The following is an 18,373-nucleotide window of genomic DNA, read 5'->3' as shown; positions in this document are numbered from 1 at the left end:
TTTCAATCAGATTAGTTGACGACAGACGACGGAGCGGAATTGCCCATAATCGCATCCGACACAATAATTAAACTAATTGTAAATAGATGTGTTAATAATATAAGCCGATCCGGCCACACTCCACTAAACGTATCTGTCTCTTGTTTTCGTTGAAAATACTCGCACAATTCCCGTCTTCCCGTGGTGTGGTGCCGTCCACTGGAATATCGTTAATAAAGTGTTAGTGCACTAAAGGGTGACATGCTCAAACGGTTAAAGTTGGTTGATTGTTTTCTGTTTTTTTGGTTCCATCAGCAGGTCGTGTTGGCCGCCCCGTACGTTTCCAGATGACCCATGAGCACTTGCTGCAGGTGACCCCGCTGGCTACGCTCCTCGGCGATCTGCAGCTTAACCTGCGCCATGTCTTGCTGCAGCTGGCGCACGCTGATGAATAGCTGTCGTAAGGTGGGGGTCATTTCGTCGTACTCTACACCTGATAGAGCGACCGAAGCGGGAGGGTCCCACGGGGAGGGAGGAAGAAGAAGGGCAAACCGAGCGGCGGAGAAAACCAATGCATGATCGAACCGGATTAAAGATAAATAAAAAGAGAAAGAAAGGAAGAAAAAAAGAAGGAACAAATATGAAACGATAAAACAAACCACAAATCAATGTTCACCTTCCACCACACCACGAGCGGCACTCATATTACAGAAAAAGAAGGCATAAATATCCACCGCACGGTAGAAACTATAACAAACTACAAAACATCAGCGTAACGGGACAAGAAGCACAACATAATCAAAAACGCCAGCAGCCCAAAATCTCCACCAAACTGACCCCATTACTGTCCGAAACCGAAATACGCCGCACCGCACCGGCCAAAGGAGGACAAAATCGGGTCAGCCCTCCCTCCGTAAGAAGAGGTCCTCCCGCCTGCGGTAGGGGTTTTATGTTTAATTTGTTCAAAAGCGCACGATGGATGCACTTCTTTTGAAGGTGGCGGCGGCGTAATTATTCACACTTTTAGATTTAGATCAGCCCTTATTACGGTTGCGACGACAGAAGTGTCCGTAGAGCAATAGCAGCAGCAGTTAGCTTTGCCCCACTGCCATTGTTTTACTGTTCGGTGGAGTCTTCCGGGGAGGGGAGGTGTAGGTTGAGTGTTGTAAGGAGAAAGAGTGAAAGATGAACCGCGCTTACCATGGGAAACCACGTTCTTTTCGGCCTCGAAACAAAATTACCCTTTTCATGACCAATCTTGGCAGATAAAACAAGACGCTACTTCGTTCAGACCATAAACCACACTAATTATGCTCGATGCTGAGCAACACACAAAAATTAGCGATCCATCATAGCGCCGTAGGCAGTCCCTTCGTTTAATACATTACATAAAATCAATAATCGGAATAAAAATCTAACACTTTCCCTTCGAGATCGCAACGTAGATCGCATCAATAAATCGATCGGTTTGATGTGCGTGTGTGAGTATCTGACGTAACGAAGCGTCACGGTTTAAATGCAACACAAATGAACTCAAGCATCTGCATAGGATTGCAATGAAAAAAGGGATCAATCTGCATTTTGAACCACAAACACTTCCGCCATCGAGCCGTTTCGTTACCGTTTTTGGACAACACAAATGACGACGGCTCGCTCAAGCGTGGCGGCGACGGTTTGACTAAGATCGCGGAAGCAGCCGCCGGCAAGTAAAAACAATACGACTTTTACACACTCACACACACCACACCATCCCCTCCGAGATGATGCTCATTTGTTTTGCTGGCGTCGCGAGGTACAAAAAAAGTAATTTATTTTCGTCTGCTCCGCCATAAAAACCGAAACCCAAGCCCCAACTTAATCTTCTGTGAACGCGTTTTCCTTCATGCATTTCTGCATTTCTTTCGAGGCACGGGTCTCTCGGTTTTCTAGGTCGATATCTCTCCCCGTGCTTGACACTCGCTTTCATCGCTGCTGCTGCTGCTGCTGCTGTCACCCTCAGCAAGGGGGATTGTTTTTATTTATCTACCTCTTTTTTAAACAGCCGAAAACTTTTATTACTCTTTTGGTAAGGGGGAAAAACAGATCCCAAACAAGCGTTTGGCGATGAATTGCATAAACACATCATCTTGGCGATTATGTGAGCGTTGCTTATTCAGGCAACATATTTACCACGCAAGGAAAATAAGAAAATAGTGATTCTTTCGATTCTAACTACATTTCTCAGCACATAAAGCATAAAGCAGCTACGGCACTACTACAAAGACACAGTTCCGAACAGGACGCACAGGAAGAGGTTACACAGAAACACGATTCTTTACTACTTCGTCTAATATCACATAATGGTTTTTGGCCACTCTTCGAGAGGTGCTACGCGGCTGGATAAATAGTGAAAAGTGAAAGATCACTCTGGTAGACGTCTAACGATCAGATACTTCTTGCTAGCCGAATTGTGTAGAATAGTGTGTATGTTTTTTTTTATTTATTATCATCCCATCATTTCTCGTCCACGTAGATCCCTTCCTTCCTACTACACTACATTGTATATCCACAACAAGCAACACGGAGTATATATGTATATGCAGTTTGACCGCTCAGAGTACCACTAAGTGCACCATGTACTAAATGGCCAAATACCGGGCCGACACGACATTCGTTCGCTTCAAGCGATAATAAACAACCAAAAACTAGCAGACTGCAAAATACACGGTAGGCCAATTTCGATGTTTGATCGTGTGCGGGTGGGGTGGTATATGCGAGTATATCATTTCCAAATTGGTGCCTTCTTTCCAAGCCGGCAGATTAATAAAGCAAGCCCACAGTAGATATATGAAGAGAAACACATCCAGCTAGCATCAAGCTACGACGGCAATACAACTGATCAACAAACAAACGATCCTAGATCGATTATACGCGTCACACCACTACATTGTGTGAATATGGTTACCCTGTGTACAACATTCGGTTAGTAATTGGTGTATAAAGTATGGCGTTTGCTTTGCATATCGCATCGATCGAAGGTCCTTGAGACGGTGAGGGTAGCATTACCGACGGATAGTGTTGTTGGTCGTTTACACGTTTAAACAGTGAACTAGTTTGTGAACCCAGTTAAGGAACATCCTTCGCTATGCGTTAGGACAACAGCCTACGGTACGGTATATCTCTATAGAGTCCGGTTGCATTGGGCAACGCGTTGAAATGGCACAAACAAAAAGCTACTACCGCTAGTGTGGCAGCACAGCACGAGCCTACGAAACCTGTCGACCCTATCGATGGTGCTGCCAGTAGAACATCCACAGCTTGTTGCAGCATGACACCGAGTTGCGGGACATATCGTCGCGCAGGTTGTCTTCCTGCAGCAGCGAACCTCGCGCCTCCGCGTCCTCGTGCTCTCCTCCATCGTCGCCGTTCAGCTGCGGGGTCGAACGGCGGAGTTGCGATATTTTTGAGTTTCGCTTCAAACCCTGCGCCGTCTCGAACGACCGATTCAAGCGACGATCGTACAGCGACCCACTGGTACCGGTGGACGGGTGCCCTAAGGGCAGATACTCCCCACCGATGTAACCGCCACCTTCCGGTGCCGGCGGTGGCGGACTTGTGTCCCGGTCGGGAATGACCGCATCTAGCTCGCGGCTCGTCGTCCGGTGCCGATGCCGATGATGGTGCTGTGGTGGTGATTGGTGGTGGTGGTGTTGGTGTTGATACGTGGCGAGGTTTAAACTTCCACCGCCTGGCAGCTGATTCGCATTCATCCACACGGTCTGCTGCTTAGAAACGCGCGATAACAGTGGTGTGTTGGTGTTTGTGTTCATGAAAATATTATCATAGTTTGAGCCGGATCGAGCGATCGGATTATGGTATCCTGTGGCTGCCTGCGGTCCTGTCTTTAACGTGTTAATAGAACGCGGCCCACCGTTTGCATTGCGGCCCGATTCTTCCGAGTGCGATCGCCACTCGGTACTGCCGTAGCCACCGATCGAATATCGAGCTCGTTGATGGTGTTGCTGTTGTTTCGGCTGCTGTTGCTGCAGGTGCTGCTGGGACTGGGGCTGCTGCACACCGCTCGGCATGCTGAGTGTCGCAATCGAGGCCGCGTACAGATTGAAACTGTTCGGACTAGCTTCCCGCCAAATGTGCGACGAGTTAATGCTGTTTGTGGAGGTGTGTGTCCGGCTGTTCTTGATACCGCCACCGCTCGGGAGGTAGGACGACAGCGAGGAGCAAGTGAAGGGTAGCTGCGGATTGGACGAGGAAAAGTGTTTGCTGGTTTTCAACTTTCCACCGCGGATTGGCAAACACGGTGTCCAGGGAAGCAGCGCTATGTACGGTTACAAAGGCGCATATTTATTGGTTGGTTTGCGTTGCGGATATTTTGCATCAATTAAATGGCACAAAACACAAACGATGGCCAAATATTTACCGCACGTCGTTACGTTACGATAGGACGGTGGAGTTAGGAAGCAAATGGACAAAAGGGAAAAGAGAGAAGACATAATACAATGAAACAGTTTAGCCTTCTGTAAGTGTTTGTTCGTTTTGCATTCTCGCATTAGATTTTGTAAGAAAAATACAGCGATGAAAATCATTATCACATTTCTTGCCAAGCTTTGACAGACAATTAAACACAACACAAATTATGCAAAGTATAACGAGAAATAAAACATGCTCAACCAGCACTGTACAGTGAGATGATGAAATTATAAAACAATTAAATTAATCTGGTGCAAATTAAATACACACTATTGATGTATCCAACAAAAACGCTCCTTTCCATCTTACCGCTTAGCACCACCCCATTTTATAACGCAACATATAATCAGAAATGCGTGCAATGATAAATAAGCAACCAAAATTAATACCCTTCTGTGCCAAACAAGAATCGAATCGTTTCTTGTTTGAATTGAGACGTTGCGTTAATCATTAACCCATGATCCCATTATTGTTGTGCGAGCAGAACCTATCCTAACGTTTTATAATCTCAAAACAGTTCAATTAAATGATAAAACTTCATTAGCAACTGTTATACGATAACCTTTGAAGATGCCCCCAATCCCACAACACAACAACAAGTGCGATTAATAATAAATTATAAATTAATAATAAACACGTTGTGACGGAAACAAACGAAAATAAAACACAAATATTATAGGAACAGAATAAAATAACAAGCTACATAAGTCAAAAACACTACACACGCTTACCTGAATGCATAGTGTGGCGCGAAGTGCTCTGGTAGGCGGCACAGTACGCTTCGATGACGCGCAGAACTAGTGCATCCTCCTCGTAGGTCGGTGACACCTTCGAGCTCGAGCTGAAACTCAAACTGTGATGCACGCTATCGGAGGTGTTTAAAATGGTGCTACCTCCTCCACTGCTGCCACCGCCGACACAGCTGGCCGCCGCTCCTCCAATGCTTCCGGTAATGCTTGCCGTTGCACTTCGCCCACCGCCTGTTCCACCTCCAGCACTGCCCGTGCCGCTGACGGCAACCGAGCTTAGAAACGCTGGACGCAATGGAGGTGCCGGTCTTAGGTTAGTGATGTTCCAATTAGCTAGAACAGGGGAGAAAAACAGAGACAACATGTAAGATGAAGCGATTGACGAAGGGAAAGCAGTAGCAGAGTAGCATTATTCCGCATACCTTTTTCCGAAAAACCTTTTTGATTTAGAGCCGCTTGGTTTGCCTCGAGACGATTTAGGTTCAGGGAGTTCGGGGAAGCTGACAGATTTGGATTCTGTTGATGTTGCTTTAGTTGCTGTTGTTGGAGCTGCTGTTGCTGCTGCTGCTGCTGCTGCTGTACTTGATTGTAGCTCAGATGGTGATTGAACGACTGGCTGCGTTTGTGTTGCGACATGTGCTGCACGATGCTGGACGTGCCGCTGCGCGATGGATGGCTGTTTCCGGTTGCTGACGGCGGTGACATCTGTGAGATAAAACAGGCAGACACTCATTAACAGGCTAATACCGATCTTATTGTTTCCAGCTTTGCTCTAAGCAACCAACCACAAATCCATTCATCATACACACCGAATTGCCCACAGCACATGGAAATGATAAGGTGACACGCCGGGAAACTTACTACGCTAATGAACAGAGCGCCAGTGATGCACAGAGATGGTTTATTAACAAGCAATGGGTGTACGGTTGGGTGAAACAGCGCCCGAAAAGCGAAAGCGAAGTGCGCATTATTAATGCATTCGGCAAAACTTCGCTATTCCTGTGGAAACATGACTTTACTGATAGGAATGCTCGCTCACAGGGCTCAGGCAGGGTGCGACTTGGCTTTACTTTATGTACAACAGCAATGATTGTAATCAAACACACACACACACAAACACACACACACACAAACACAAAGCAAAGTTGCATTCTGATGATTGGGCCACGGGTTACGGAAGGACACTTGTAGAGCACGTTTATTCGACTGTACTAATCACAATTAGTTTTCGGGTGCAGTCGCAAGAACACCTAAAATATCACACAACATAGGAACATCGAAAATTAATAACAATACTCATCGAGAATAATAAAAGCAACACAAGATGATAAGGTAAAGAAAACTGGGAGAAAATTATAGTAAAAAAAATCAATAACAACAATAAAGGAAATCGAAAACATAAAGCTAACTCAAACAAAACAGAAAAACACGCTTGCCTGAACCCCGAGCGGCTGCACCATTAGAGGAAATGTTCGGACGATGCGATAGACCATCACCACCAGAAGGAAAGACGCTCGCCTGACTGGTCGTGGGTTTGCTACTATTAGTACTGCTACTATTGCTACTATCACCAATGCATGGAGATCGTGGCGCCATGGGCCGTGATAGTGGCCCCGAGGCCGGTGGCAACTTCAGCGACTCGTTGCTCGTGGCGACAAATATCGGTAACTTTTCCTTCTTCCACCAGTGTGCATAAAGCCCAGTTTTGTAGGTGATCCGGTCCTGCGCTGACTCGCCGCCGGAGGGCGGAACCGCCGATTGCATCAATCCACGCTGCATGGCAGCGGAAGAGCGATCGTACAGATTCACTACAATGCGACTTCGGCCAGAATAGAGCCGTGGTTCGGCGGCAGCATCGCCTTCTCTGTCCATCGAGGAGAATAACGAGAACACTCGATCTTCACTTCTGCTACGCACTACCCGATCATGTCCCGAATGATCATGTAGCGCCGAAAGCCTTCTTGGTTCGGACAGCGCAGCCGCAGACTGTTCCACTTCTACCGATGCCCCATCGCCTCCCGCGACAGTGGCACTGTTCTTCTCCAAGTCTTGCCGCGTCTCACCACGAGGCTGAGAAGTATCATGAGCATGCTGATCATTATGGTGATCGTACTGTCCACTATCGGTGAAATCGAACTCACTCTCACCAACGAGCGCAAATCGACCCAAATTGTGACTTGAGCGAGATTGTCTCAACGAAAACGAACGTGAAGGAACGCCATCGACAACATCTTCCGGAGGCTCACGATCGTGCAGCATCCCGTGAGCAATGTTGCTGTGCGCACTGGGGACGTTCTCGTCCAGAAGTGTACGCTGTTCTGGATAATCACAAAGAAGAAAATCACCGGAAAATTTAGCGGGTCCATCTGGCGACGAGATTGTACAACTACCGGCCATACCTGAATCGCTCGAATGGGGACTGTGGCCCCGGGAATAGAAACTACAGAACCGGCATTTGTGATCCGAGCCCCCTGGGCCAGTCGCACGGTATCCATCGTCCTGTCCACGAGTGGCACTCTTGTCGTACCTTCCACGATCCTCACCCGACAAATTGTTGTTCGAATCAAGGTTCTTCGCTGCGGCAGGCGATAATGGATTACTGGACAGTTGCACGTACTGATAGCTGAGACATCGCCTGGCAGTTGAGGTTGAGGGTTCCGTTGCTTTTTTATCTAGCCTCGTCTCCGGCGTTCTGCTCGCATCCTGCGAATCGTCCTTGTCTTTTCTATGATGATTCGGATTTAGCACAAGTTTTTTATCGGAATTTATTGAATGCTTACGGAATGGTGACTGCTCGCGAGATAAACATCCAAGCACAATGTTGTCGAGAATCTGACGATCATCGGCACCGTCGTGTCCGGATGCTGTGCTCGTTGGAAAGTTGTACAGCAACTCCGCCGTCACCGGATCGGGCGCGGGCACGATGGCGGGTATGTCTAGCGAACTGGAATGTACACTGTTGCGATCGGTGTTGCCCGCCCCGTTTGAGGTCCCTGCCGTAGTTCCCTGTGCATCCGCGACCTGGCAGTCTTCTTTCCACGAAGGAATGTATATTTCTGTTACCGACGAGTTGTTGAAACGGTTGCCCACGAAGTACGTCGGCATGCTGTGGCGCTCCTCGGTGATCGTTTTTTGCTGCAGGGAGTGTTTTATCTGCATGGACTCGTCCAGATTAAGCAGATTTTCGCAAGCCATTCGTCCGTGGGGATCCCTATGCTCGAAGCTGGACACTTGCGACTGTTCCGAGCACTGCAGTTTCAATTCGCCTAGCAGCAGACGTGCCGTAGACGTATGGATTCCCGACGACCGTCCAGCGTTTGATCGAGCACTGCCATGCGCCCCGCCACTGTTGAGCGATTCACGATCGTTAAGGCGTAGAAACGGAATCGCTGCCGAACCAATCATTTCTGAGCTACGATTATCATCGTTATCGTAGTCACCATCTTCTGATGCACTGTCCGCTTCGTCTGTGGAACACGAGGAAGTTTTTCGGGCACCAATTTTATACGTAAAAGAACCACCCTCGGTAGAATGTGGATCATCGTAACTTTCATACACTGTGCTGCCTTCACAACTGCTTTCGGGATTGGGCTTACTTTTACCAGCAAAAAATGTTATCGTTTCGTATGCATCGTCGTCTTCCTCCACATAATCCACTGCATTCTGGCGTTCAAGGTTTGATCGACTTCTCGAGCAAGAGGATGAAGCGCACGATGACGACTCAGAGTCGCTGGAGTTGTAGCTTCTCTCGCGTGAACGACACTCTTTTCTTACACTGCTTTCTGCGCCACCTTCCTTACTGGTCTGCTGCTCGGTCGAGTTTGCATCATGTTTGCTATGTTCTGAGGGCACTGCCCGTGCTGCCGCTTCCTTGTCGCGTCGTTGCATCCGCACAGTAGTTTTATGTCGCCGCCGTCTCATCACTACCAAGCGTCTGTCATATTTTTGAGTTACTTGGGGATATAGTAAAGCTTGCACGACATATCGGGACAGTTCGCCCGCTCGGAAAAGGCGACGAAAATAACTGGTCAACTCGGCATAAGGTGCCGTAGGTGGGTAATTCGGTGGCGGAAGCGTTGCTTCAAAGTCAGCACCGTACATTCCGCACCCCCGACCACCATTGTCGTCATATGCACACACGGATACACGAGTACTGTAGCCACGAGAATCGAGTGCTAATTGTTTGCTGCACTATTTGCGCATGTAATGCGTAATAATGTACATGTTGCAAACCGGGATTTTCACAAAGAAAATTCAATCATACACACCAAAGAAGATGCCACACGCCACCGGACATAATATGGGATTTAGTTAATTGTTTTTAAGAATAATTGAACAAGAGAGAAAAAAGAGAAAATAAAATTTAAATAATACAACCCACATTACACTTGAAGATTCGTGCTCCACTCATACATTCACGAATATTGTCTAGTAAAAACTGTCTTTAAACATTGCCTACCAGAACACCCTATCCCCAACATTCATACCCGACCATTAACACACACACGCTCACACACACATCAGCATACTTACATGCGGTGGAGGTTGTGGAATATTAACGGCCGAGCTGCTAACGTTGCGCTTCATGTCCACGGCTCCTGTGTTGCCCTGCTCAGCTGTTCCGGACTTGGGACTCAGCAATTCCACCCAGCGATTGGCCTCATTCGGTCCTTGACACACTGCTACGATGCGATCGATCAGTGTGCCACTGATTTCAAACGCATTTTTTAGCTGATCCGTATCTTCCAAACGGTTCACCGTGATGCCCGTCAAGGGAAGCTTTCCTTCGTACTTGAAAGCGCTCATTCGCTGGCTGACGCTCAATATCAGCAACGTCTGGGGAAATAGCACCAGGTAGCGGTCCTTATGCTCTGGCCCAACAGCCACACTGCCCATGTGGATGATGTCACCGAGCGTGCTCAGCTCAGCACCCTGCCATCCGCGCACTGGTCCGGTTAGTATCTGCAGCTCTAGTTCCTTCTGCCGTCGAGTAGCCGAGCAAGAGGAAGCAATATCCTTGTACACGGCGATACTGCGTTGAGTATCGCCTCTGTCCGGATGTCCGCTTTCCATGTGGCGTTCGAGTTCCTGCAGTATGGCGGCATACTTATCAAGACGCCGAAACGGCTTCGAAAGACCGGTAGTAAGCACAAGCAGACCCGGCTTAGCTGCACCCTGTTTTTCCATGAACACATTCAGCTCATCACTGTGGGAATAGAACATTTCAACAATTAATTAACAACATTCAACAACGGCTAGGGAGTTATTGATTTCATTACCGAAACTTATCCACTATCACTATGGCACGGGGATGCGCTGCACAGTAGAATTGGTGTATTTTCTTCATCGTTGGAGCATTCGATAGAAACACCTTGCCAACACGATCATTGCAATCCTCCAGAGACTGTAAGAACTCTTCGTGCATTTCCACCACTTCGAGAAAGTTGCACATTAATTGCGTATATTCGTTAGAAGAAAGTCTGCAATAAGGATGGAAAACGTTAACAGTGCGCAATACCAGGAGACATTCACATCATGCTAAGCTCTACGTACATTTGGCTGCCTTCCAGCGGTTCCAGGAAGTTTTCGGATAGTCCGCGCAACTCAGCAACATGTGCTTTCTCGCTTTCTAACAAATCACGAAACACCACCGATCGAAAGGCCTGTATTTCCTCGGGCGGTCGTATTGTTTCGGATAAGGGCAACGGTCCTGAGAAATTATAAAAAAAATACTTTAGGTTAACAAACATGTCACATATTTTGAAACATTTTACATTGAACTTACCGACATATTCCTTCACGTAATTGCTAGGAAACCAGCCTGTCTTGTCGCCCAACGTTCCCTCCCACCAACCACCCTCTTCACGCTGGGTAAGCGTTATGATATCGCCCTTTTTGAAACACAGCTCATCGTTGTTGGAACCCTTGAACGAATACTGTGCCTGTACAGTAATTATCGAAGAGTCCATGGCGAAAAAGGCGGTTTGTTCTGCAAATAAAATCAAACGCATTACATGAAAACGCCTGTTCTGAACATGTTCTCAGCTACCAATTCTGGGGTATTGCCATAACGCGAAGCAAAAAACGTGCCTCATATTTCGGCCATATGTGCAAGTATACCAACCCGTTCCGTTACAGATAAATCATGCATATGTAGAAAGACAGATCGAATTCCACAAACTTATAAATAGTCCCTTGTATGTCTTACGCCTCAATATTTGAAAAATGTTCACCCAAAACGATGACAAGCGCAAGCATCTACCCCGTTTTCCGTTTCGCACCAACAGACAGTATGACGCACGCACGTGTTTTAGTGGATGAACATTCGACACTGCCGTTAAGAATCGTTGCAATTTGACGCACATAAAACACGAATGGTTTCAAATACTTTGATCCAATTGGATTTAGACACAAACGGACGCTAAGCGAACCAATCAAACAAGGAACAAAATTGAAATGTTTTAATTTTCCAAGAGATTTTCAGGTTGATTGATTTTCAGAAAGATTCAAAATACAAAAAATAGACGCTGCAGTTAGTTATTTTCACTATCGTTTATCCTGTTCAGTTTATTGATAACAAATCGTAACTATTAACCAGGCTCATTATCCCTAGCTTTCGTCAATCGCTGCTGCTTATACCAGGTGGTTCGAAGGCCGTTTCGAATTAGTTTCGCACATAGTTCTACATTAAACACATACATTTTGTAGCGTAGTTCCAAAACGTGTTGGTATAAATAAAATGGAAATGATTCATATGATTATGCGAGTTCATGAATGTGTGTATGTGTGTGTGTGTAAGTGTGTATGCTTAGGTATGTTTCGATCTTGTTATGATAATGTGGCCGCTGTTATTGGGAGAACACAAACAGGTATATCAGTATCACCACCATTATGATGTACCATATCAACACAACGTAATTTTGATGCATCGTCATGATAAGTGTCTCGTAATGCTTCGATTGAATAAGGTATGGATTACAAGAAATAACTTCTTTTTTTTTGTATCAATCGCGTGACCAAAAGTCACTGGACTGGATTAATCGTCTTAGCCTGCACGGAATGCCAAATTGCATTACTCATTTGGCCGCCGGGTCCCTGCGCGCTATCAAAGTTGCTTGCAGCTTGCAGAATTTCTATAATTATTCTTCGTCACTTGGCGCACGATCACATGACTTCTCCCAGGAGAGATATTATGCACTGGCTGGGCTGCTATGAGGCGAACCGTCGACCGACGAATACATTCTCTTCCCTGGTGGGTTGTCTAAAATAAAAGGAATAAAATTGATATTCCATATATTTACCCTTTTTCCTCCTACCAGCTCTATTGCCATTTCGAACATCGTTTACTTACGCTCTCGGCTGTAGAGCTACGCATATGTTGCGTCCAATGAATCACCAAAATGCCATGACGAAACAAGATTTGTGGGGGCACCGCCTCGAACTCTAATCGGAATCGGTTTGGTTCGTTTGGAGACGTTGCACGATTGGAAGAAAATAATGTCCACACAGGACCACGGAAAAGGTTATTCTTTCCCTTGAAAATCTCAACACAATACTGGTTCTAACGCCGTCCTAAGCACAGCACAACCGATTCGTCTCACTGCTCGCCAGTGATAGGACATAACGAGAACTGCCAAAAACCGTTTTTCGCGATGAACCACTCGGCCACACCTCACCAAAGGTCCTCCCACCGGGTACACGGCACGACGAAGAGATGCGTTATTTTCGAGGAAATTTATTTGGCAAAACATATTCGAGAAAATAGTTCCCTTTGGTCGCCGCACGCCCTGGCTGACACACAAGTGACAGCACCCGTCGCTTCCATAATGGCAGGATGCTGGCACGTTGGGTACGCCAAAACATCCACAACTAAAGCCAACGTGACGCCACTCAGCTACACATTATGCAAATCTTCGGATTTGTCGACACATTTGCAACAATACTTCTATGCATGCATACCAAGTCATATGAATACACCAACGCTGATGTGAACACAGTTTGTAAAGGCCTCATCTAGCGTACATTTGTAATTTGCACCCCTACACGTTACGTTGAACGTTAAGACGACTCTAAATGACCCCAAATCGATTGCATTACCGACTGAGAATTGCGCGAAAATCACATCTAAAGAGCGAAATAACTCACTCCGATCACCATGAGGGGTTGGCCCTGGCAACAGTCCAACAGCCAATGGAAACGGGTTTTGAAAATTAGACCCATAAACAATTCACCCGCAAACCCCCGGGCTACTGCGATAGGACATGGCGATGTACAGTGATTGTTCGCGCGCATTTGCTAACACACACGTGGGGTAGTTGCGTTTGCCGCCGTTTGTTAAAACAGCAAACAGACTTTGACGCGTATCCTATTTCAGACACTTTGGTGCGTCCTTGTTGATGGATAGCTCTGGTTCCAGCAACGCTCCAAAGCAGCCGGGTTGGACAAGAATGTGTTTCTTTGGCTGAAACAGATCGGCGTATTTAGACAAAGTTAAAGCTTTGCCGTTTTTTCCTCCTTTCCGATCTGCGTGTGGCCGCACGTCGCTTGTGTGCGGAATGTGACATGTCGTTTACAACAGGTGTTTTCGTTTTACTGGTGTCCCGCAGCAAACCGAAATGCGCGAGGATTGTAGAACAAATTAAATACTGGCCACCCTTGGTTAAATTTAGAGAACAAGCATTTGCATTCTGTCTTAACAAACTAAACACTTTTACAGATGAATTACGATCCGCATTCGTGAGATGCGAAGGGAGGGGGTCGAGGAACGTGTCCTTATTTTTGAAAACCCCATCCAAATTTGAAGCAGGAAAGTGTTTATATCGCTCATGCCCGTTTGAAACAGATTGACGGTGGGATTGATGATTTTACAACATAACAGCGCCGGATTATTATTGCCCCCGTATGATCCCTCGAAAGGGCAATAAACCAGCACTCAGGTTCGGGTCGGGCTGTGGATTCACGTGCATTTCCCCCATTTCGTGCGGGGACGCTCGCGCTGTGCATGCCGTAGACATCGAGACTCGGCGAGGGATTTTACTATTTCCACTCAACGCACGCAGGCCCGATTATGAATGTTCCCCCATTCGCCCCTGCTACAGATCGAGCAAAGATATATCGCACCGCCACTACTGCTGCTGCTGCTGCTGGTGGTGGTGATGGTGGTAGTGATGCTCGAAAGATTCATTCGGCTCTCGATCGTTACTATAAATAGAAAAATAAATTTCATGGCGACACAGCAAATGTCCAATGCCATCCGGCGACGACAACCAAGAAACAACAACCGTTTTGATGGTGGTGCGATCACTGCTTGCTCTGATCTTCACCTAGAATGAGCATCGTGCCAGCATCTTGGTCGTCGTCATTTTCGCTTCGCATGGGTGCTTTGTGTCGGTTCACCGATCAATGGAATCTTGTTTGTACTTATTATTATCTGTGGCCTTTTTTTGAGCTTGCTTGCTTGGCCAGTCACCGGTTGTGTCGCCTTATCAAATAACGCTCCAACACTGATTGATCAGCATCAACAATCCAAACAGTCCAATCGAACCGTTTTTCCAACCAGCAGGGGACACATTCGCTTGGCCTTAGACATTTAGGTGGACCCTTCTCAAATATAGCAAAGCAAGAGCATAAAATATTCCCATACCCAGGATTTATAATTAGCATCACTTACATGGGAAGAGGAAAAGTGAAAAAATCTCCTTCGGTCGATACACGCTTTGCCACAGGCCTTAGCACCGCCACCGTCGCCACCGCCGCAGCCGCCGCCGCTGCCGCTTTCGTCACCTTCTGCCGCCGTCGCTTCCGCCAAACCAAAAGGACAAGATCACTGGCACCCAAAAATATTTACTTTCCCCGTTTTGCTGCACCTCACACGTACCGACATCCGACCATGCCAGCCCGCAGTGCCTGCTTCGTCGGCGTGTCTGCTGCTGCTTTCTTTCTTAACCCGTTAATTCCGTTGCGTTCTTGGGCCGAAAACGACGATCCGGCGATGGATGGGTTTGGTTCCGATCTGGTTCCGAAGCGCAGAGTCGGATCTCTTTTTTCCTTCCGCCCTACAAATGTCGCACGGCACAAACAAACTTTTGCACGGGGGCAAGGGGTGGACACTTGGACAGAACTTTGCACTCACGCGTATCACAGGCCCAACAATTCTATCTTCATCCCCGAGTACATCCAAAAACGGGACAAACGGAGAGCAGGGAAAAAACGCCCACCCGGGAAGCTGGTCGCCGATAACCTTCACTGCTCTCGCTGGTGTATTCGGGACGGGCAAAATGGACAAACGAAAACGAAAACCGAAAGAAAGCACTTCTCGCGTCGGCTAGGCACAGTTTTTCATCTTCCCGTAAAGGACGACATTTTACACGGGGTCCGACACGAACCAACAAAAGTACAGCAGCGCGCCGTACCGCAAACGACGAGCGACAGAAATTCTTTTGCTTTGCTTTGCTTTGCTTTGCTTTGTGATTAATTTCTGCTCAGCTGCCTGTCAGATGGTGCCAGTGCTGCCATCACCGGCAAGCATTCGGAGACATTGTTGACAGATCTGGCAACGACGCCGCTGCCGACACAGATTGTTTACATTCTTGCTCGCAGAAAGGTTCTTGTGTGAAATTCACGATGACCGCGATCGACAAAATACAGGCGCTGGATCTTATCGAAAAAGAGCTGATCATGTGCTTGCAAAGTGCTGGTAAGTAGCGCCAAAGGCAATACAGCGCCAAGGATGCCAGCATTTTTAGCTAAAGGTTGTTGACACCACCCCACCGCGCTCTCCATTACAGGAGCGGCACTGATGGAGCTGAGCAAGGAAAAAACAAGCCAAAAGGCGACGGAAACAAACGTGAACCAGTTCCTGAAGTCGCTCAACAACGTCGAGACGAAGCTGTCGGAACAGATCAACTATCTCACGCAAGTGTCCACCGGGCAGCCGCACGAAGGTTCCGGGTACGCCTCCGCCAAAGTGCTGCAGATGGCGTGGCACCGCATTCAGCACGTCAAATCGCGCATCAAGGATCTGGAGGAGTGCAAAATGCGCTACATTCAGGCGAACCGGATGCAAAGTAATCGTGTCGGACAGAACGCGTCATCGAGCACGGCTGGAGTTATGCTATAGATGCTAGAGAGTAAGACATTTTCTGAATAAATCGTGTGCATTAAAAACACTTTTATTTCATTCCTTTGCTTCTTCGGTCACTGTGCAAACAGGAGCAGTCGTTTCTTCGGTCGCTGTGCAAACAGGAGCATTCGCTGCTTCGGTCATTGGTGCAACTGGAGCAGTCGTTTCTTCAGTCACTTTTACAACTGAAGGATTTGCTTCTTCGGTCATTGTTACAACTGGATCAATTGGTTCTACGGTCACTGCTACACCTGGAGCATTCGCGGTTTGGGTGACTGCTACAGCTGGAGGATTTGTTTCTTCGTTCAATCCTACAACTGGAGCATTTGCTTCGTCAGTTACTGCAGCAACTGGCACATTCACTTCTTCCGTCATTGTTACAACTGGAGGATTTGCTTCTTCGTTCAATGCTACAGCTGGAGCAGTCGTTTTTTCGATGACTTCTACAACTGGTACATTTGCTTCTTCTGTCACAATTGCAACGGGTTCCTTTGCTTCTTTCGGCTGTCCAATGCCGAAAAATTTGTTCACCAGCACGTGCCTCACGCACTGCAGCAGCACATTCCGCTCGTGGCGTATGTCGGCATCGAGCAGCTTCTCCAACATGGTATTCTGATTGGACCGTCGGAGCTTCGAATAGTCTAGCAATCCTCTGTTCGGGTTCCTAGCTCGTTTGTCTTTGAAGTTGTTTTGTCTTGTCGGTTTGTTCTGCTGTTTGGGCGGATGCTTCACAACGGTTGAAGAGCTCCCACCCGGAACGGCGCAGTCGACACTTTTTGAAGTTGTGGTAGTCGACTGCATTACTGCACCTTTGCTTTGTAATTCATTAGAAGCAAGCACTGGTTGCGCGGCTGGGGTCGAACTTGTGCTGGGTGCATCATCACCATCGTCTTCAATTTCCCCCTCACTGAGTTTACATTCCGGCTTCTGAGTGGGTTCCTCGATGGACGATTTTTCTGGCGACTTATTTTGCGCAACTACCGGACTTGCTTGCTCTTCTTCGTCGCAGGAAGATTCTGTATCTGTGCCATAGTCTCCCAGCATTGACAGTGCGTTTTTGGGTGGATCTTTATAATCCTTCAACGACGAAGTGCCCTTGAATGGTATTCTGTCTAATGTTTTTTCTTCTACCGGTGCAACGAAGGCAGGTTTCTTTGCGCGTCTTTTGCGCTTTGAACGATTCGCATTCCGTCCGTTCGGTGTCGTGTTTGGACCATTCATGCGAGAGTCGTCAACCACCGGCGCATGTCGCTTGGGAAAACGGTCCTTCTTTTCCTCGATACGTTCACCCCGATTAAACCGGGCTTCCTGTGCCTGCTGGCGTAAGATCACGTTCTGCTTCGTGGGATACCGTTTCCGACGCTCCTCCTTCCACTGCTCTATCTCCTCCGCTGACGGTCCGATGGTGTCCTTCGTACAACCGCCATCGCTGTGCACTTGTCGACCGTGTCGCTTCATGATCATCGGATGGCCGACAAACGTACACCCGGGCACGGTGCACGGTGCATGGCTGGCCTTGTGTTGCTCAAACTCTTCCTCTGATCGGCAGTTCACGTCGCACCCTTCACACCACAACCTCCAATCTAAAACTAACAGTTCGGGTTTCACGTCCTTCTCCAGCCCATTGTTCGGCGGTCGAGGCGATCGATGGTTTGGCCCTCCAGCTTTGTTTTTGAACCCTGCCCCCTGATTGTTTCGTTGGTTCTGGTTGGTTCCCCCTGGTTGGTTCTGGCGATAGGTACCCGGACCGGGATACCTGTGCGGACCGGACGCAGGCCGTTTTCGCGGATTGTTCAGAAACTGTGGCGGAACGGTGGAACCACGTGGTCCGAACATCGGAGGCGGTTGTTTGTTACTCGGTAGCAACATTCCATTGGGCGTGGAGAAATGTGGATTCAAATGCCGGCTGAAGCTGTCCAGACCCTTTTTCACCTCGTCCTGAAACCTGGGTGATGGTAAAACAAACTTTTCCTCAGCCATCGCAATGTACGGTGGAGCACGTTTTGCCTGTATGCACCGAAGATTGTTTACAAATTAACTGCGTTCTGTCGTGCCG

At 47.6% G+C, this 18,373-nt stretch overlaps 3 protein-coding genes across 8 annotated transcripts; 1 reads left to right on the top strand and 2 right to left on the bottom strand.

Annotated features, from left to right (window-relative positions):
- Nucleotides 1-478: 478 nt before the first annotated feature.
- Nucleotides 479-15,740, bottom strand: LOC121597488 (rho guanine nucleotide exchange factor 7). Of its 6 annotated transcripts, none has more exons than XM_041923287.1 (9): nt 14,866-15,740; nt 10,981-11,184; nt 10,749-10,905; nt 10,475-10,675; nt 9,729-10,401; nt 7,595-9,386; nt 6,632-7,513; nt 5,618-5,900; nt 5,434-5,528 (listed from the first exon to the last, which is right to left on the bottom strand). In XM_041923287.1, exons 2-9 carry the CDS (start codon nt 11,162-11,164, stop codon nt 5,525-5,527), a joined length of 4,176 nt encoding a protein of 1,391 aa, XP_041779221.1. In that variant the 5' UTR covers nt 11,165-11,184; nt 14,866-15,740; the 3' UTR covers nt 5,434-5,524. The 6 variants fall into 6 exon arrangements, with proteins under 6 accessions (XP_041779223.1, XP_041779221.1, XP_041779220.1 ...); XM_041923286.1 differs by having other exon boundaries at nt 6,632-7,915; nt 7,976-9,386; XM_041923289.1 differs by lacking the exons at nt 6,632-7,513; nt 7,595-9,386 and adding an exon at nt 479-4,294 and having other exon boundaries at nt 5,178-5,528; nt 14,866-15,702.
- Nucleotides 15,729-16,363, top strand: LOC121597498 (mediator of RNA polymerase II transcription subunit 11). The gene is made up of 2 exons (XM_041923303.1): nt 15,729-15,891; nt 15,983-16,363. Exons 1-2 carry the CDS (start codon nt 15,819-15,821, stop codon nt 16,312-16,314), a joined length of 405 nt encoding a protein of 134 aa, XP_041779237.1. The 5' UTR covers nt 15,729-15,818; the 3' UTR covers nt 16,315-16,363.
- On the bottom strand, nt 16,334-18,369 carry LOC121597492 (nuclear fragile X mental retardation-interacting protein 1). The gene has a single exon (XM_041923295.1). The coding sequence runs from the start codon at nt 18,295-18,297 to the stop codon at nt 16,372-16,374; it is 1,926 nt and encodes a 641-aa protein (XP_041779229.1). The 5' UTR covers nt 18,298-18,369; the 3' UTR covers nt 16,334-16,371.
- Nucleotides 18,370-18,373: the final 4 nt, after the last annotated feature.

This window comes from Anopheles merus, chromosome 3R, assembly GCF_017562075.2.
Source record: "Anopheles merus strain MAF chromosome 3R, AmerM5.1, whole genome shotgun sequence".
NCBI classification, from domain to species: Eukaryota; Metazoa; Arthropoda; class Insecta; order Diptera; family Culicidae; genus Anopheles; species Anopheles merus.
Note: the sequence above shows the minus strand (reverse complement) of the source record. Positions and strands in the feature narration are given on the sequence as shown.